General features: G+C 53.2%; 2 protein-coding genes across 2 annotated transcripts; one reads left to right on the top strand and one right to left on the bottom strand.

The window, feature by feature from the left end:
• Positions 1 to 1,325: 1,325 nt before the first annotated feature.
• On the bottom strand, positions 1,326 to 5,092 carry M406DRAFT_347667 (uncharacterized protein; the record flags this gene model as incomplete). Its single annotated transcript, XM_040922319.1, has 4 exons — positions 1,326 to 2,243; positions 2,516 to 3,334; positions 3,410 to 4,528; positions 4,592 to 5,092. The coding sequence occupies 4 exons, from the start codon at positions 5,090 to 5,092 to the stop codon at positions 2,229 to 2,231; spliced, it is 2,454 nt and encodes an 817-aa protein (XP_040773765.1). The 3' UTR covers positions 1,326 to 2,228.
• A 4,698-nt stretch (positions 5,093 to 9,790) lies between these two features.
• On the top strand, positions 9,791 to 14,336 carry M406DRAFT_108033 (uncharacterized protein). Its single transcript, XM_040915276.1, has 3 exons — positions 9,791 to 10,278; positions 10,442 to 12,452; positions 12,524 to 14,336. The coding sequence occupies exons 1-3, from the start codon at positions 10,256 to 10,258 to the stop codon at positions 13,316 to 13,318; spliced, it is 2,829 nt and encodes a 942-aa protein (XP_040773766.1). The 5' UTR covers positions 9,791 to 10,255; the 3' UTR covers positions 13,319 to 14,336.
• Positions 14,337 to 20,300: the final 5,964 nt, after the last annotated feature.

Consider the following 20,300-nt stretch of genomic DNA (forward strand, 5'->3'; position numbering starts at 1 on the left):
ACACCAATGGGTGGATCGCCCCCGGCCCCAGACCCGCATCTGGTACGGCCTGTTACGCCTGCAATACAAGAAGACCGACGCCATAGACTACTATGAGGAGAAGCTGCGGAGGATCGATGAGAGGATCCGCACTGCAAGGAAGAAGGACTACGAGCCGGTCGACCAGGCATTCGTGACCATGGACTCGATCGCCGCCTGTCAGATGGCCACACAGGCCGTCATCGACCCGCGGCCCGGTCAGCTCCTCACCAAGCAGGCCCCAGCACCTACCGATGTGGTATGGCACAACACCTACGCATCGCGCAACGGCCGCCGTGTTAGGGCATGGACCATCACCATCTTTATCACCATCCTTTCGGTTATCTGGTTGATTCCCGTCGCTACCTTTGCCGGTCTCCTCTCGCTGTGTACCATCGGAAAGGTCTTTCCGGACCTGGCCGACTTCCTCAATGAACACGAGATCATCAAGGCCCTCGTGCAGACTGGCCTGCCCACAGCCGTCGTCTCCCTGCTCAACGTCGCAGTCCCCTTCGCATATGACTATCTCTCCAACCAGCAGGGTATGCTGTCCCAGGGCGAGGTTGAGCTCTCCATCGTGTCCAAGAATTTCTTCTTCACCTTCTTCAACATCTTCCTCGTCTTCACCGTCTTCGGCACCGCCGCCCAGATCTGGACGGTCCTCAAAAACTCCTTCCACGATACCATCTACATCGCTCGCCAGCTCGCCGCCCGCATCCAGAACCTCAACGTCTTCTACCTCAACTTCATCATGCTGCAGGGCTTAGGCCTCTTTCCCTTCCGCCTGCTCGAGTTCGGCGCCGTCAGTCTCTACCCCATCAACCGCCTAGGCGCGAAGACACCCCGCGACTTTGCCACGATTACCGTCCCGCCAACCTTCAGCTACGGCTTTTACCTCCCTACCGCCCTCCTAGTCTTCATCCTCTGCCTTGTTTACTCTGTATTGCCTCGCGGGTACGTCGTCCTCGCCGTCGGCGTGGTGTACTTCGTCCTGGGCTATTTTACCTACAAGTACCAACTCCTCTATGCCATGGAGCAGCCGCAGCATGCTACGGGCGGCGCGTGGCGAATCATCTGCTATCGAATCGTGCTAGGCCTAGTTGTGTTTCAGATCACAATGGCAGGCTATCTCGTCCTGCAGCAGGCCTTCTTCGCCGCCACCATCGTCATCCCCTTACTCATGGGCACTGTTTGGTACAGCTACGCTTGGAAACGCAAGTTTGAGCCTCTCACCAACTATATCGCCCTGCGATCCATCCGCCGCTACCCCAACCGCGATGGCAGCGGGAGCGTGAGCCCCGGCGACGATCCAAACGGCGGCGGCGCTAACATCGTCCACGACGAGATCTTTGGCGGACCTGGCCGCCAACCCATTGAGGCCCTCCGCCGCAGGAGGAGTACAGTCGATGAGGACCGCGAGAAGGGCGCGCGGTTCATCAACCCCAGCTTCACCATGCCGCTCGAGCAGCCTTGGATCTATGCCGACCCGCCACCCCTCTTGACGAGAGATTCACTAGCCGGTGAGGGCGGCGCCGAAGGCTTCTATCAGTATGAGCCCGGGCAAGGGAGCGTCCTCAACGGTGTAGGCGGCAGGGAGGACGCAAACGGGATTGGTAATAGCAGTAGTAACGACGGGCTTCGGGCCTCGGCCCCGGGCGCGAGTAGTAACTCCAGCTCGTTTAGCCTGGGTGATACACACATCTGGCGGCAGAGCGATGATACCACTTGATCCCCCGGCCTGCTCCAGGTGATCTACTCCTTGATACCTGTTACGTTGTAAGCACAAATGAGCATTTTCAGTGATTCTTCTTTCGTCGACGAGAAAGATCAAAAAGAGGGGCAGGGGCGGGTTCGAAGATGGTACGTAGTCATCATCTCAGTTCAAGCTCGGGAGAGACAGATTGGCTCATTGCATTGCGCTTTATTGTTGTTCATCCAGAGCCTTTTTTACTTTTATACCAGGCGGAGGGGACGAGGGCCGGCCGATCCTTACCATAGTATACCCCCAATCCAAGCATAGGCTAGTAATTAGATACGAGAAGACGAAATGGAGAGTCATCACTTGCAGTGGAACTCGAACATCGCCGCTTGCGTTCATCAGAATTTAGTTAGTGGGAGTAAAGTAAAGAGAGCAACGTGACTGGCTAAACAAGGTGTGCATGTTCGCCATGTTGCTAACTCATTATCACGAGGTGATCCCGACAATCAGTCTACCCAGGGCCATCCTATGAGAAGGTTTCAGTACAGTATCAGATCTCATATGGTAATAGCCGTCCAATTTTGATCCTAAACTCAGCGAACATGTGATCTCTAGCCATTTGAATATTCTTGCCTGCCAAAATCATGATAGAAAGAATGCTGGCGATGGCATCAACAGTCCAAGGCGTTATCATCATCCTTCCATACTGTCATCTTCAGATGTCACTATACCATTCTCAGCTGGCGTCCCCTCATCACTCTCCGTCACCGCATACGTTGGATCATCTTCCGGGGCAACTTGCATTCCGTCATTCTCAATCTCCTCCATCCGCGTGATGAACTCAGTCTGAAGTCGGCGCAGGTAACTCCTAAGCGCCCCACCGTCCATCCCGCTGTGATAGGCTTGCTGCAATGTTTCATGGACGTTCAAAACCAACTTCCTACGCCGCACCAGCTTTCGCGACTCAGAACACTGTTTCTTGGCCTCAGCCGTCTCTCTGAGGGAGTTGCTGGTTTTCTCGGCCAAATCGAGGAAAGTTTGAGGAAATCCGATGGCTCTTGCAAGGTTGATACCGTAGTTTTCCTCTTTCACAGGGCCGGCACCTACCTTGTATAGCATCGTCATTTTGGGAATATCATCGTCCGCAATGGTCGTCTCGGTCGCAAGGTGCAAGTTGAGCACGCCAGGTCGATCTCCCAGAAGCTGTGCGAGCTCGGCGAAATGCGTAGCAAAGAAGACCAGCGCATTGCTCTGTATCAAGGCTTCAGCCATTGCGATAGCAATGGCCAGACCGTCTCGGGTGCTGGTCCCGCGCCCGAGTTCGTCAATAATGGCTAGACTCCTGTCATTGATGTTGCGAATAATGAAAGCCATCTCCCGCATCTCGACCGAGAATGTCGACATGTTGGATTCGATGCTGTCATCTGTTGAAGTTCGGGACAACAAACTGTGGATGATGGTGAAACATGCGTACTGAGCTGGCACAAAGCAGCCAATCTGCGCCATGACTTGCAGCAACGCAACGCTTCGAATGTACGTACTCTTGCCGCTCATGTTGCAGCCTGTAACGATAGAAAAAGCATGCTGTCTCGTGGCATAATACTCATTCGGGATAAACTTGTCGAGTGACTAATCGTGGTCGTTCATCAGATACGTCGCCATGCTGTTTGGGGAGGACAATCTTGCACTCACTGAGTCAAGGATGGGATGGCGACCTGCCTTGAGGGCTAGCGCATCCTTCAGCTCGGGCCTGACGTAGTCTCGGGTTGTGACTGTCTGTCCAAAGGAGGATAGCATGTCAAGAAGCGCAACGCTCTCGCAAATGCGGAAGAGAGCAGGAATGTCGGCTCTGATGGAATCCAGCAGCTGCTCAACCACCTTGTCGCTCTGCATTGTGATTTCATTCACAGCATCAGTCATGCGCTGGTTGAGCTGCACCATTCGCAGCGTCTGACATTCAAGGAACTCTTTCTTCGAAATGCAATGAATGAGTTCGCCCGGGATAACGCCGCTCTCAAAATCAGAGAGACGAAAGCGCAGCCAGAAGTTTCGTTTGGCCTCAAATCTAACATCTGCTGCTAGATTCAACTGAGTATTGAGTCTCTCAACGTGCTCGTACAGATCAGCAGTTATCTCCTTGAGGGTGGCCCTGGCCACGTCCAGCATGCCATTTATATCAGCCCTGACAGCGTAGCATCGCTGATTCCGAAGATCGAGAGGTTTCGTGCTGTACGAAACGTCACTATTGATAACCCCCAAGATTCGCTCCAAGATGGGATTGGTTATCTCGGGCCTACAGAGGCCACGAATGTTGACAAGAAGAGCGCAGCGAGCGTCCCTCAACGATTCGACTAGTGGTGGAACAGCCATGACGAAGTTCTTGATCATCAATACATCATTGATGGCTTGCTCGCTTGCTGCCAGAGACGGCTCCGCGGGAAGAACGATGATCTTGGTGAGCATTTTCTCGACGTCGCCGAAGTCTTTGAGCGCACCGCGGACTTGGAAAAACATATCCTCTTTCGTGCAGAGCTCGTCCAAAGCATCAAGCCGAGCGGTCAACACCTGGGCCTGTGTGGACGGTTGAAGGATGTTGCTGCGCAACATTCTTGCTCCCATGGGTGTCAAGGTCTGATTCAGCAGTCCAAAGAGACTGGCTTTTGATGACGGGTTCTGGATATTTTGTATGAGCTCCAAAGCCCGGATCGTCGGGAGACTGATCATCATGGCCTCCTCCGATGGTTGGTATTTGATTCTGAGGGAATTATTTGCAAAGTGGATTGAGAATTCGTTGTCTAGGCATTGTATAGCCTAGTGATGACCATGAAGTCAGCGGCTGTCCAGGCGCAGATCTGCAGAATGCGCAATACATACCGCGGAAAATGAGCAAATGGGATAGAAGTTGCCTTCAATGGCAACCTTGATGGCTTCGACATCATCCTTGAATGCAAGCGTCTGAATAAGATCCATTCCCCTATTCTCTGACCAGTACTTTCTGCGCAGAGGGGAAGTTCGTACTTCCGGTAGCTCTTCTTCAATTAGGGAATAGAGGCTGCTCTTTGGGTTGGGAGGACACGCGGTATCGACGATGAGGATCCGGGTGGGCTCGAAAATGGTCATCTTATGGATGGTCTTGACGTAACACTGATTGTCGCAGATCTGACTGAGCACGGCTTCTCCAGTGGAAGCGTTGACGAAGGCGAGACCGACGGAGGGGGAGACACCTCGCGCCTCGCTGACAGCACATATGATAAGATGACCCTCACTGGCTCCAATGGTGGAGGCTGCTCGTGATCGGCGACCGCTTGCCGTGTTTGTCACAGTGCTGTAGGCTGGAGTCCCGATCCTGCTGGGACCTGGGGTTGCTGGAGGCATAGCGATAGCAGTCGATCTGTGGTGTATACGAAGGCCGGAAGCTTGGAAGTTGACAATGAGGCCAATCACGAGGAGGACGAACGTAGCCTGACACCTTGGACTCGCGAGGGGCCCAGGAGGGACAGTGAAAGACAAAACGTCAACAGGCCAGATACAAAGAATATGTGTGCTTAAGCTTCGCTATGTATAGCTGCAGTTTTTGTCGTTGTTTTCCGCTGTCATTCGTCGTTGGTACCTCTCGAAGGTGGAGTCAGGTCGAAGCTGTGGTGCAAGTGCCAAATATAGACTTGGGGCGAGGCCGGTGGAAAACTTGGAAAATGGAAGGAGCACATCTCACAGAACTAGCCAAACACCCCTTCTATTCAAGTACTAAGCTACCTGCCCTCTCAATTTTTCATGCTTCCTGGCATGGCTCCGCATGCCTCAAGATCCAGGGCATTGTGCCGAAGATGTGACAAGGCCATATCTTTTGGACGGGCATTGATGGGCTGACTGGTTGTTATATTGGACAGATTAGGAGCCCAATCGAGTTCTGGTTGGCTCCTCTTCAGACTTCAATTTTAAAAATGAGCGGTCTCATGGTTGATGCATTGAAAAGCTGGCAAGAATGCGGGCAGTTTATCACGTTTGTTTTCCACGTGCAGTCTGTAAAGCGCGACAAAGGGAGCGAGAAAGATAGAAGAAAGAACGCAAAGAAAAAATTGTTCCCATCAGACATATACAAGCGTTCCGGTAAATACATAGGCTCTCAGACAGCAGCCATACGACAGCACTGGAGACCTCGTTGTGCGTTGTTCAGCGTCACGTACGTAAATATTGATTGCGGAAGAGACGAAGTAGCCGCGGATGTCCTTACTATAAGACAGCCCTCTTGGAATGTAGAGATGCAGAAACTCGCATGCAAATACAGACACGTCTCCTGTGGTAGCTAAGCAAATCAATAAGGTAGCACATGGACGGGTGAACGCAATATCATAATGCTGACTTTCACACTGGCTCGATAGCAGGACGTTACGCCTTCGCGCCCGGGCTGACTCATCACCGGTCCATGCAGGTAGGTGCGAGCTGGGACATGTCAATGGTCCGTGCATCCCCTCCCTTGGGGTATATAACTTCGCCCTGAAACTCTGCAGCTCTGCTGCTTCCTTTCTCCCTCTTCTTTCCTTATCCTGGTGCACGGGCTTTACGCAATTCAGTGAAGGTTCGCCTGAGAATGCGTTTTTGCTAGTTGAAAACTATACTATGACCACTCCTAGCTGGGTACGCCTGGCTAGGGAATCTTTGGAACCCAATCGAGACTCGCCTGCGAGAGCTTTCAGTCGTCTTTCGTTGTCTTGTGGCTTGCTTGCGGGCCCGACGAGGAAGGAAACGACGTGTGTTAGCGAGGGTTGGAGCGTACGAATTGAATTGAGCACTACTACTCTCTTCGAATTTTTATTTTATTGTATTTTCTGGCTCGAGAGTGTACCAATTGGGGCATCAAGAATCGACTACATGTAGCGAAGATCGCGCGCAACACGCCGGCGGGGTGTATTACTACGGCTTCCGACCGACCTCCAATCTCTAGTCCTTACCCCAAAGGCCATACCCAGGTACCACCTTGTTCTTGCGCTACCGAAACAACATCCAGACAGCTAGCTCGTCATGGGATACATGCCCATTTTCTGAGCTTTGGATATGGCTGCAAAAGGTCATCGACCTGGCGCTGATCAGATACGACCACGATTTGTTGGCCTGTCCCCCACACCCATCTCCTGCACCCTCCACGCGGCTGAACGTCAACGAATGGAATCAATTGCCCTTAGAGCTGACGCACGTAGTGCTGGTTTTGCATATGCGCAGCGGCCTCTCTCTTGAGGCCACGTCAACCACTCGATGCGCACTCTCCTCCCGCCGCCGTCGTTCCCGCCCATCGGCCTTTCGTCACCCTGACTATCCAGACTCCCTGCGCAGTATTCAAGACATATGGTGGCGTTCGTGATTGCAATCAACTGGAGATCTCTCTCCCTTTGACCTCGCTGGAGTGCGCATGCTGCGCCATCTGCTGATATTTTCTGTGATGGTCAGGGCGTCTGCCGTCCGCTCGCAGGGAGAATGTTGCAATTCCCAGCCGTGGTCGGCCTGCCCTTTCTGGATACTGGGGGACGAGGGCTCCCGTGAGTAGTTGGTAGCAGAGATGTCGCGTCGTGTACTTGCCCCACTACGCCCACGTGCAGTGATCTGAGACGTGACTCGCCAGGTTCGTTTGTACCCGTCGGAGGAACGTGTTGATCAAACTCCCCCAGTAGTGTGACGGGGCACGGAGTCACTCTGATGAGCGGACTGCGGCGACTGCTTCGTGTGCGAAGGGTGGAGAACAGGGTCGGTGAGTTTGCACAACACTGAGCCGGATGTCTGACCTGTAGTGGAGACACGTAACTCCGTCCATCTTGACCCGCGCCACAATCCTTGCAGTTCTGAATGTCGCCTCAATCACTATCAAAGGATCGTTGATGGGCTGCTAGTAAGTTCTGAAGTCAAGTCATGACACGTCTCCAGTAACAATCATCTACAGTCCAGTACGGCAGGAGATCCTGTATTCTGTTTTTAGAAGCCAATGGCCACCATCCGCCATCTAAGGGGGCGCAGGGTCCTCTACACACTCGGGTGTTCCCGGGGAGTGAGGGCCTCCTTTGTCAGAGGATGACTGTGAATTTTGGGACGATGTTACTATCGTACTCGGTATGCGGAACCTTGTCATGAACCGTGCCCAAGTTGCACTTTTACTATAGTACTAAGTGCATAGGGTAGTATGTGCTATATGTAGTAGCGCGCATGAGAGCAGAATGTGGATGCATGTTCCTTTCTGCCCGTCTGAACTCCCATTGGCAAGTCGTCGCGGGGTAAAGCAGATGTAGTGGGTCAACTCAAGTCGCCCGTCTGCGGCTCGTGGAGTCGTCTCGGTACTATTACGGACCTGTTATACTGTGATACTACCCCAAGGACTCGTCAGCATTGACAAAGATGTTTCGAGTCACACGAGTGCCATGAATGGTTTCGAGGGTTGCCCTCTTACAGCCGGATCTTGTGCCATACGTGACAAAGATCCTGTATAATTCATCGCTCGGATGTGCTGGTTTGGGGAAAGCCAACGACCACCCCCGCTCTCACGAGCTCCAGAGGCCGAGCGGATCCATCATGCGCCCACTCCCGATCAGGGAACAGAGCAGATCTGACGATGGTCTTCGGCAACGGCAGTGGCGCAGACGGCACAATATCTCTCCCGCTTTTCATTCTTGGGCTCCTGTCGTCCGGGCTGCTAGTGGTGAGTTTTCCGAGGTTGTGGCTGCGGATGAGGGTGTCATAGGGAAAAGGGGGGAAAGCCCGGCGCATGTAAGAGGCCGACATGCGGAAATCCCATATTGAGCGACTGGCATTTGCTTGTGCACCTCATGTGCAGTCTCATGCCCTCATAATATATAATTATCAACGCGAATCACGCTTTTCTGAGCAGGGGAGGGGCCAACCAGGTTCCCAGAGAGCCTGCCCGGGCCCTGATGATCTCTGACCTTGGAGGATATCACAGGGGGTCAATGCAATCAGACTAGTCGATCTTGACTTGTGGCATGTCTCCTGTTTTTTTCTTTCTTTTTCTTTCCTCTCTTCCCTTCTTTGTCATACAGCGGCAGCGTGGGCCGAGACCGGGCACGAATGTGTATATTTGGTAATGCTAGTGAGGACCGTAAGCGTCCCATTGGCGTGCTATGCGTGTTCTCCAAGATGGCTCGATGGGGGATCCCGCCGAAAGAGGGTAGGACAGCAGATCCGACAGATTGGATAAGGTGATAAGGTAGAAGGATGGTGTGGTGAGGCACACACCCATCCCACATCACGCATCCTACATACCCCAATATTGTATACCTACAGCGCGTGGGCCTGCCGATCTCTGTTTCGTTCAACGACGATCCCTTTCTGGAATCTTGTTTGAGCATGAACAGGTGCCACGTTGGGCTCAAATTCCTGCAGGGCGCTCACTCCTCTCCCCATTTCTTCCCCCCTTCCAAAGATTGTTCTGACTGACGCGTACCTCTCCAGTCTACGACTCATTCTCTCTTTCTGCAGCCACCTCCATAGGCACGGGTCGAGATGGTTCGTCAGAGGGAGAAAGAGGTGGCACACTTTGACATGATAACCTGCATCCTCAACTCTGGTGACATCATGGTGTTAGCAGGAGAAGTGGCTCCTCCGGATCAAGTTCTCCGTTTCCCTTTACACACTTGTACTCTGTAGGACCTTGTACCTAAAAAATGCAACATGCCATCTAATACCACACACCATCTCCCTAGCTTGTCGATAAGCAGGTTATTCGAAGTATCTCGAGCTCACGGGGGACAGGCAAAAGTTACTGCTCTGATAATGATTGAAGTCAGTCTTGTCTCGGAATCCGTAAGATTCCAGCTCGGCAGGGAGCAACTTTTTTAGTTCCCGCTTATCCCTGCCAGACAACAGGATTGATAGACTGGGATCCCTTGTAGCAGCAGCAGCAGCCGTAGCCTGCCGGGTCCAAGCCTCGCAAAGCTGTTTGCATTCCACAGCCCGAATTCTTCCTTGCGCCCAAACAAGGCCCAGCTCCAGCTCCTGCTCAGCTCCAGCTCCTAACTTTGGGCTCATTCTTGCAACCTCCAACCACCTCAACGATTGTCAATTCACCTCGGTTGTCCACAGGTGGCGCTGGGCTCCCCGTTTTCTCTCCCTTTCAACCTCAAGTCTTCCTACTCTCATCTCTCACCCCCTTGACAACATCAAGAGTTGCATAATTGGCATTTTCCCCTTGCATTTTAGACAAGACGCGCGCCTCTCACCTGTTCATTTCCCTCGGTTTGCTTTCTACAAACTTCGCACGGCCTAGACCGAGCTCACGTCCTCTTCATTCTTTTGTTGTGTCTTTCTCTTATTTTCCTTCACGTTCTTTACCCTTTGCGCTGCATGATCTCGAAAGTTCGGCCGTCCTAGAAAATCTTCCATCGCCTCTCCACAGGGGACCCACTGTCCCATTCAAGAGTGACGAACAACGGCCCTTGGCGAAAATAAACTACCAAGTCAGCCCAACTCAGCCCGACTTATCTTCGATGCTGCACAGCTCTTCAACGCAAACAAGATAGCACCTGACAGCCTCTGGTCAAGATGACTGTCTTCATTGCCTCCTTGTGAGTCGTCCTCCTCTCCTGCAACTGCCTCCCCTCTCCGTGGTGTATGGAACTCCACAAACTTGCCATCGAGGTCCGGCCACGAGGACCCACACTGGCCCCTCTACGTCATTGAAGAACTCGTGATGGTTTGCTGCTCACTGACACTTCCTGGGGCCAACAGGTTTCTACCCAAAACTGTCCACTTTACCCTCCCAGGTACTCCTGTCAGGAACCCGAAACTTCTTCCCGAGGCCCCCAAGGTCAAGAAGTCCCGACCTACCGTTCAGAGAACCCCTACTCTGTTCCCTGGCAACCAGGACGACATCACTCCTCCAGATACCCCCGTCGAAGACAAGCCACCAGGTGACATCTTCACCAACGAGGACGGTTTCCGAATTCACTACCCCCCTAGTACCAAGGAGGATGAGTCTTTTGGTTCTCACAAAGCCACGCCCGGCTACCAGGGCTCCCCAGTGTGGGGCAGGCGAAGCGATCAACCAGCCTCCCGCGCGCACACCCCTCCGCCGTCCTCCGTCCTCGAACACAACAAGGAGCTGAAAGCCAAGGCACAGGAACTCGGACGTCAGGGAATAGTGCAGCCTCGGGCAATCTTCCGCAGCGACAGCCACGACAGGGTTTTTGCCCAAGCCGACTGGAAGATTGTGAATGCCGATCAGGGCAATGGTGGCCTGCGTCATGCTGCAGAGGCTGCCGCTCGGGAAGGCAAGATTGATCAGGTCACCTGGGTCGGCTCGCTGGGCATGCCGACGGACGCCCTCGAGGGAACCTCGCAGAAACAGGACATTGAGAACCGTCTGGCCACTGAGTACGACATGCTTACCGTCTTCTGCAGCGACAAGGATTTCGACGGCCACTATTCACACTTCTGCAAGCAGATTCTCTGGCCTGTTTTCCACTACCAGCTGCCTGACAACCCCAAGAGCAAGGCCTACGAGGACCACTCATATAAGCACTATGTGAATGTGAACCGTGCCTTTGCCGATAAGATTATCAGGAATTGGAAGAAGGGTGATGTCATCTGGATTCATGACTACCACCTGCTTCTGCTCCCTGGCATGATCCGGCAGAAACTACCCGAGGCTGAAATTGGCTTCTTCCTGCACGTTGCTTTCCCGTCGTCCGAGGTCTTCCGGTGCCTGGCCGTCCGCAAGGAGCTTCTGGAAGGCATGCTGGGCGCCAATTTGATCGGTTTCCAGATCCACGAGTATACACGGCACTTCCTGCAGACCTGCAGTCGTATTCTGAACGCCGAGGCGAATCCGGATGGCCTGCAGCTGGACGACCGCTTCGTCGATGTCATCAACCTGCCTATTGGCATTGATCCAGTGCAGCTGAACGAGCACCGGAATGATCCGCAGGTGCGGAAGTGGCTCAACGTGCTGCGGGAGCGCTACGCCGGCAAGAAGCTGATCGTCGCTCGGGACAAGCTGGACCACGTCCGAGGCGTTCGACAGAAGCTCCTGTCGTATGAGCTCTTCCTGAACATGCACCCCGAGTGGCGTGGCAACGTGATTCTCATCCAGGTTGCCCTGTCGTCGAGCGAGAAGTCGGAGCTGGATGCGACAGTGAGTGATATTGTTACTCGCATCAACTCATCTTACGCAAATCTCGCCTACCAGCCGGTCGTCTACCTCAAGCAGGACATCGACTACGCACAGTACCTGGCTCTTTTGACGATCGCCGACGCTCTGATGATAACATCACAACGTGAGGGCATGAACCTGACATCTCACGAGTACCTCTATTGCCAGGATGGAGAGTTCCTGAGCGAAAAGAAACATGGCTCGCTGATTCTGTCCGAGTTCACCGGGACGGCCTCCCTGTTTGGTGGCAACGAGCTTTCTGTGAATCCATGGGACTACAGAGCTTGTGCCAACGCCATCAGCAAAGCCCTGGAGATGGGTAACACCGAGAAGGAAGAGCGGTGGACCAAGCTGCACGAGTGCGTCTTGCAGCACACGGGCTCACACTGGTTTACAGAGCTCATGGTACGTCTGGATCGCGCGCATAACGAGCAGCACCGGCATGACCAGACCTCTGTCCCACGTCTCAACCTAAATACTCTCACTCGGCGGTATAAGGACAGCGACCGACGACTTTTCATCCTGGACTACGAAAACACTCTGGTCAACTGGGGACCGGTCAACCAGATCATCCCGTCCAGCCCTCAGGTGAGTTGATACGTATTCCCTCGTTCGCTAACTTCTCCCCCCCCCCCCTCTCCTCCTTCAATATGTCTCAGTCTAAGACTATCAAGCTCGAGGCATTCCTGGCCGGCGCTGCGCGTCTCAACCCCATGGCTAACGACATAACGACGCAGCGCACTCTGGATGTCCTGAATGAATTGCTCTCGGATGAACGCAACACTGTCTATGTCATGTCTGGACGACGACCTGAGGAGCTGGACCGCCTCTTCCGCCGTGTGCCTAACCTGGGCCTCATTGCCGAGAACGGCTGTTTCCTCAAGGACTGCGGCAGTGATGCCTGGACTGAGATGGCCGACCCGGAGCACATCAGGGCGTGGAAAGAGTCTGTCAAGGGCATACTCAACTACTACCTGGAGCGCACGCCGGGCGCCGAAATCGAGGAGCGCCGCTGCAGCCTCATTTTTCACTATAAGAGCGCCGAGAACTGGGAGCACGCCGTCAGCCAGGCCAGCGACTGTGCTTCGCACATCAACGACGCCTGCGAGAAGCAGCGTGTGCACGCCATTCCAACCGATGGGTCGATAATAGTAGAGCCCGTGGATTGGACCAAGAGCACGGCTGCCGAGAAGATCTTTGAGGACCTGCAGACCCGACTGCCTGCCGACGAGACGCACAACAGCAGTGTGGACTTCCTCATGGTTATCGGCGACGGGAGGGACGACGAGAAGGTGTTCAGGTGGGCGAACACGCTTGGCGAGGAGAAGGTGATCAAGGAGGTTATCACCGTCAGCCTGGGCAACAGGAACACCGAGGCTTCGTCTACTATGACGCAGGGCGTGAGCGGTGTTCTCATGGTCCTGCAGAAGCTGGCCTCGTCCTCGAGCGGGTGAGCGAGCACTGCCGCCCACCTAACAGGTCTCCAGCCTCGAAAGGGAGAGACTGACATGGTTGTCGCCGGGAGCGAGCGATGGCTACCAACCACGAAATGAAAACAAAGGAACGAACGGGAGGACAAGAACACGTTGCATTGAGGGCAAGGGTCCTGGAGGGCCCATCCGTGACGTCTCTGCAGTTTCCATTCCCTTTTGCAAAAGACTCTTTTGGGTCGCGAGACCAATACGTGGCGTTTGTACCCTCTTATTCCCTTGATCGTGGACGGCCTTGCCGCCTTACTGGTATGATCTCGTTTCCTTTGGACTGTGATCATTTTTGCAGTCCTGTCTCGGCATGTCTCGGTGGTGGGCTTGTGTCCGACCTGTTTCCATCCCTCTTTATTACCTACTACTTCGGTCCTTGTTTCTTTCGCACAACTTACTGTATTCTTCTGGCGTTCACGAGCGTGCCGTTCTGCATTGTTGAGTTTCTCTTGTCCCCTCCCCCCTTTCTCTTTTTTTTCTTTCTTTCCTTTTTTCCCTTCCCCTTTGTAAGTGGTTGAATGACACAAGAGAATGTACCAAGGATGGGCTCGGAAAGGGGTGTTATTTGGAATCGGACTGGGTAGGGGGGCAGAGAAAAATAGACAAGATTGGGACCGTCACCACTCCTGCATATGAGCACAAGCATAGACTGTGTACCAACCACCCTTTTATACATGATATCGCAAAACCAAAGTTCCCTGGAATGAACCGTGAGAGACAAGCTGGGAGACACCCTGTTGTGGTCGTTATGTGTGCTGTTATTTTTTCGTGGTTGTTAAACGAGCATAAGCAAGTCAGTGTGCACCTGAGGCCGCCTGCCTGCCTGTTTCCTGGCAACTGGCAGCCTTGTTCCTCCAAAGCCGAAGGGGGCAGAGAGGAAGATGATTGCTTCCTACGTGTAACGTTGCTGTGGCGTTTGATAATGAGGACGGTTGAGCAGGAATGATGTGTGTGGCCTGATCTACTACAGTGCAAATCGTTCCTTCGTTCCAACCGCACGTACTGGAGAGGAGGGTAGATGTGCACGTACAGTCGCCACATCCCCTTTGTAGATGGGGTCACAAACTTGCTGTTCCCCGAGACGAGACAGACGCGGGATTGAGGCAGGGGAGGGGGGAGGGGAGAGAGCGCATCGGGCGGAGGCGTTTTCCACTGATCCTTATGAGCATTATGTTCCCGCACGATGGGAATGTCGAGCCCCCGCCGCCTAGAGACGTGGCATCTTCCGCGACAATCTCGCCGACCCAATCTAGACCAATTGAGACGGCAAGACCACTTGGTAGGGAGGGGACGGAAGAGAGGGAGGCGCTGTGTGCCAATGTCTGATGCCGCACACTAAAAGAAAAGGTGGGGGGGGGGGGTCAATCCAGGTGGCGTCTTTGCTTCTTGTGGGCCATCTATACCTGGGACTCTTCCTCGAAGGAGGGAGGGAGGGAGGGAGGAATGGACAAGAGGCACTTCTTGGGACATGAGCCGTTCGTAGACAGCCATTTGTCAACTGGAAGCCTAGTTCGTGTGTCAGGAGGACCTGAGCGGTTGGAGGGGGCCCGATCATGATCCACCAACTCGGCATGTCTTTGCACATTATGATGATACAATACTGTACCCGTGCCTTACGGCCGTGAAGCCGTGGATCTTCCTCTCCCCCCTCCTCCCCCCACGATGGCATGGCGCCATTGTTGGTGGCTGCGATCAGGCCAGTACAGAAGAGGGAAGATGGACTGGATCTACGCGTGTGGAGCCTCCAGGAAGGCAAGAAAGAGGAGAGGAGGAGGAGAGAAGAGAGGACGAAAGAGGAAAGAATGGAGTATCAAGGTTACATGGCGTTCCTAGCGATCTCAAGGCGTTGGTTTGTTTAGAAATTTCGAAGTATCCTAGGAGCCAGGTGGACTATTGGCCTTGCGTCTCAAGGTAGATGGGTTGGCACACGAGAAGCCAAGTTTCACGAGTAATGAACTTCTGTAATTAGTACGAGAGTCTCAAGCAGCATGACCCGTGAAACTGAGGACTCCCTTCTAGTTCGAAGTCTAGTACTAGATATGGATAATCCAGCAGGGAAAGAACAAAAAGACCACCTCTCTAGTGACGAGGCTGCGCCGGAATTAGTATAGTAGACGGCCACACACATCCCCCTTCTTCCCCCGACCCCAAAGCTCGGGAGCATACCTGGCCGTCTTTAGCACGATGACTTGAGCATAAATCGAGTTCACTAAACAACTGCTGACTGACTTATTGAACAATGTCCCGCACGCAGGACGCCGGCGGCCCCTCTTAGTCCTGTCTTTTTGCTTATGTTCTAGAAGGTTTCTAGCTCGTCATTTGGATGTTGCTGCAGTGGTTTGGACTTGCGAAAGAGCAAACGAGATAGAAGCCAAAGAGAGAGAGAGAGAGAGAGAGAGAGAGAGAGAGAGAGAGAGAGAAAAGAGCAAAAAGATGGAAGATGGAGGAGATACTATTCCTTTCCTTCCTGTCGCGGATGGGCATAGATGGAATGGAATGAAACAGAACGAACGGTACTCTGCCCACGCCGGCACCGTTCTCGCTGAAATCTCGACGGAAAGAATAGAGCCTTTGCGGAATCTTTCGAGATTTTGAACGGCGGGTCTTCCAAAGCAATCATGGAGCAGACACGGGCCGTGGGTTGGGAAACGTCTCTTGCAAAACTATAATCTTTTTTCTTTTTCTTTATTTTCCTCTCAAGTACTAGCCTATCGTTTGTTGTTCTCGAGCCCTCCCCCCCCCCCCCCCCTTCTCTCTCTGTGTGCGTGTGTTTAATTTCAACTTCCCGCACGCGGGCGTTGACCCTTATCCACACATTTCGGCTCGGCTGGGCCTTCGTCTTGACGGCATGCCGATGCAAGGGTCTCGGAGCCTTCCCTCCCGCGTGGCTGTGAGCCTGGCCCTCCCCTTAATAATAGAGAATGTACACACATTTGCCCCAACAACACCACGCATGTAGTTTGGTTGGCGCGGCTGGTCGACCACGCTCCCTAATAATTTAGTTACCTAACTTTGATTTTTGGGTCCAAATCATCTCTTTCGAAATGGTGGCTAGAGGGGGTCTGATGTAAAAGTGTCACTCATGGCAGCACAGCATGAGAGACGTTTGGTCGTATTAGCATCTTGTAAGTAACAAGATGTATTGATTTTGTTGTATTCTAGTGTCGTATTTAATTACATGATAAATTTTGAGGTTCTTGGCAATACTTCTCCTCTCTTGCTCAATTTCAACTATATAATCTGGGGCAAAGTCCTTCTTCAAATGGTCTCTTTGAAGTGGAATCGGCAAACCTGAGAATATACATAGACGTGTGTTTATCAGATGTTATGAATTGTCTCGGTGTATAAGCTGGCGTTCGGCGATCTCTGCTTGCAGGCATGGACGCCTTAGGAAAGATGTAGTAAATTGGGCGCGATGCAGTGCGACGATCATGACATCCAAGTGACGTGACTTTGTGTTCAAAAGGGCCACGTACCGGATCGAGTATGTATCATACATAGCATGCATGGTTGCGCACCTGTGAGCCGCCGCCAACACAACTTTGTCCCATTGTTGGTGGTGATGGCGAGTGAACATGACCTGGAAGGTCAGAAGTTGTGAGAATAGAGAAGCTCGTGGGAACGGATAGAACGAGCTTGCCCCATCTCTAGTAGGCTAAGAGACGATCACATCACATGCTCAGGTCGATGGGATTCTGGCTTGTTTGCTGAACACCGAGAAGATTTTGCCCACTGTATGGAATTGAGTCCTACTCTGCTGCTTCCCCCCTCCCCCCCCCCCTCTCTCTTCCTCTCCCTCTCCCTCTTTATTCTCTCTCTCATACACACACACACACACACACCATCATCATCATCATCATCTCTCTGCCTTGTCATCACCTTTGGTACACTATGATCCAGTGGGAGCTGTTGGATCAGACCAACAACATCCTGTTCCGGCAAGTATTTATTGTAATGACTGACAACCAACCGCATGATATATTTCCCCTGACCATGCGGCTGAGAGGACAGCCAATCTGCGAGGCATAACATGGACTAGGCTTGTAACACAGAAGACTAGACCAGGTCCTGTCTGTATCTGTGTGTTTATCCCATGCTAAGACGAGAAAAGAGGCCGGGACCGGCGGGAACGTTTGAGAGGCCGGGTCCAGCCGAATTGTTACAGGTGTCTCTTGGAGAGTCAAGCATAACAATCTGATGTGAACAGGGCGTCCATTAGCCTGGAAGCAATCAAGCAGTAACTGCGCCATGTTCACCTCTTGATCGTGTGGCCACCTCTGCCGGACCGCTCAATGAAAGCCCTGCCGCCATCACGCTGTGTGGTTTTTCTCGCCGGACAGCGGACCTTGTCTTGGTCACTCTCACCGAGACTGTCCGTTTCTTTGAGAGACGTTATTACCGGCGCTATTTAGAACGGTTGGCTTTCCAGGCAGGGATTTGCCTACTTCTCCCATACGGACGTAAGGCCCTTTGTGAGAAAAGGGCCTTGATTCAAGAGACAAGCATTCGTCTTGTTGGGGCCCTCAAAGTGATGGTGTAATTGACAGGAGCTAAATAAGCGACCTTTTCAGGTCACATCGCAGGCTTGATGCGTATGCGTGATGAAGGAGGCGAGGTGTCATGTCCAATGACAAGACGCAGTGTGTACCGATGGAGAGGAGCCGATGGTGACCAAAATCTTTTTACATTCATATGTTGGCCGTGAACTCGCCAGGGATGGCATGTAAACTATTTCTCCACGGAACAGCGATGGCCCATGCAAGCAAGACCGGTCCTCCTTCATGTTCTATGTCGATCTTAGTTCACCGTCGCCCAGCAGTCAAGCTCTGGAGGAATAGCTGCGTGTCCTCTGACTGGCTGAAATGCGAGAGAGCAGGCAAGGCGATCTGGTTAGGTCTGTTGTCGAGGACATAGTATTGTGTACAAGCGCGCAAAATCTCTCCGGGTATCGCCCAGTCCGGTCCTGTCAAGATCGCGTGGGCCCAGCGGGGCTACCACAACCTGCGCATCATCGCTTTCTGCCAAACGAGGCCAAGCTTCAGCCCTGGGCCGCCATCATACGGACGTACCTAGAACACACATGTCATGTGCTTCTGCATGACCACCTACAAAACCTTTTCACTGTGCCTTCTCGGTTGTTGGGAGGTCACAATCAGGGCGGTGCAGGGAGTAGACCGCAAACGGCAGAGCGAGCTTGTCTTGCGAAGTGGCAAAGACTGGCACTGTAAGGTAATAATATGTCCCTCGAGTGGTGAGTGCCTGCCCCTGGAGCTTCGATTCTGACCAGGGCAGGGCTGGACGACAAAGACACGGGACTTGGGTGACCATCCCGTAAGGAGCCAAGTCCCGATTTCCCGAAACTGCAAAGCTCCTCTGCCCGTGGACGTTGTAGTGAGCTCTGAGAGTAGTAGCGTATCATCAGAGTAAACCTCAAGTCTTTGTTGATTTGCTTCTGATAGTAGGCGCTGTGGGGGAGTGGCTTCCAGCTGGGATAGACGTGGTATTGGGTTCTTACCCACAACCTGCCGTCCATGGACCAGGTCTGGATCAAGACGTGGAGCGTCGTTGGTAGAGGAGGCCGGGATGAAGCAGATGGAGGATACTTCTGCGCAAGACCTCCAGCAAGTGATCTGTGGGACAGCACAGGGCATGGACTGAACACTGGTCCCTTGAGCCCCCTCCCCCCTTCCCCACCCACACTGCTCATCAAGCGCTGCATTGTGGTGAAAGCGATTTATTCACCTGTCAAATCTGTCTGTGTTGGCCTGCATACAAGGCAATCTTGAGGTGCCCTGATTGCGCTAGAGGACGCACAAGCTTGAACTTACTCCCCGTGGATCCTTGAGAGCCGTTGATGGTCTAAACGGCGTCAGCCATGCCGGACTCGCCGGCTTCTGGCATTCTCAAGAAAGCATGGAGTGCCATCCTTTCACAGACAGCAAACCTTGCCCAGTCAGGGAATTAGTCGCGACCCACTGCAATTGTGGTATATGATTCAAGATCGTAGCTCCGTTTGCTGGGCAAAGCTGTAGGTAAGAGCACGGGCACCTGGACTCCTTTCTGGCTAACGTATTGGTGCCAAGATCTGTGATCATCACAAAGCGTCTCTGACCTGAAAGCTAAAGAGCGATCGGTAGATCTCTCCAATATGAGTGCCAGGGAAGAAGGAAAAGGCCACACCGGGGGGGGGGGGGGGGCGGATGGGATAGAGCACGGACTGGTGCCCAGGCTCAACGGTCGTTGTGTTAAACGCTTCCAACTGCATCCCTCCCTCTGGTTGATGGCCCTTGTCACCCTCTCAAAGCAGCATGCTTGCATCCCTGCCCTTTGCCCTGTACCAACCATGTGCCATGGTCTGCTTGAATGCGGAAAACACGTCGTGTAGTCCTACAAATCCTCCATCCTCTTCTTGTCTAAACTTCTTTCGTGCCCATCCCTAAGCTCGACAGGCTCTCACGGCAAGCTTCTCAGCCACCGTATCGGCCTGGATCTCCGGTCTGGTGGATCCCTGCCAGATCTGCGTGCACGCGGGTCGATATAAAGTCGAGGTCATCCTCGCCTGCTTGCCTTGAGACCTCGACAACAGAAAGAACGTTCCATACCTCCACGACTCCATTTAGAGAAGTGTCTCACCACGGCATTCTCCAGCTTTGGTTCCTTGCTCACTTGTTTGCTCTATCTCCTCCCTCGAGCAGCCAGCATACCGTCGTTCCCCTTCCTCTCATAAAGATCCCAAGTGCCGTCGTCGCCCGTATTGGCCCCTTCACGGCTCGTCTTCTCGTTTGCATCTTGGCGTCTTCCAAGCTCACCAATAGACGTCGATCCCGACCAGAGACCACAGTCCAAGATGGCTTACAACACGCCCTCGCCGTCAGAAACCAGCAGCAACTGGAGCGGAAGCTTCAACGACTGTGATATCAGCGGCACAAGTTCCATCAACAACACCACAGGATGG

The sequence above is a fragment of the Cryphonectria parasitica genome, assembly GCF_011745365.1.
Source record: "Cryphonectria parasitica EP155 unplaced genomic scaffold M406scaffold_7, whole genome shotgun sequence".
Classification (NCBI taxonomy): domain Eukaryota; kingdom Fungi; phylum Ascomycota; class Sordariomycetes; order Diaporthales; family Cryphonectriaceae; genus Cryphonectria; species Cryphonectria parasitica.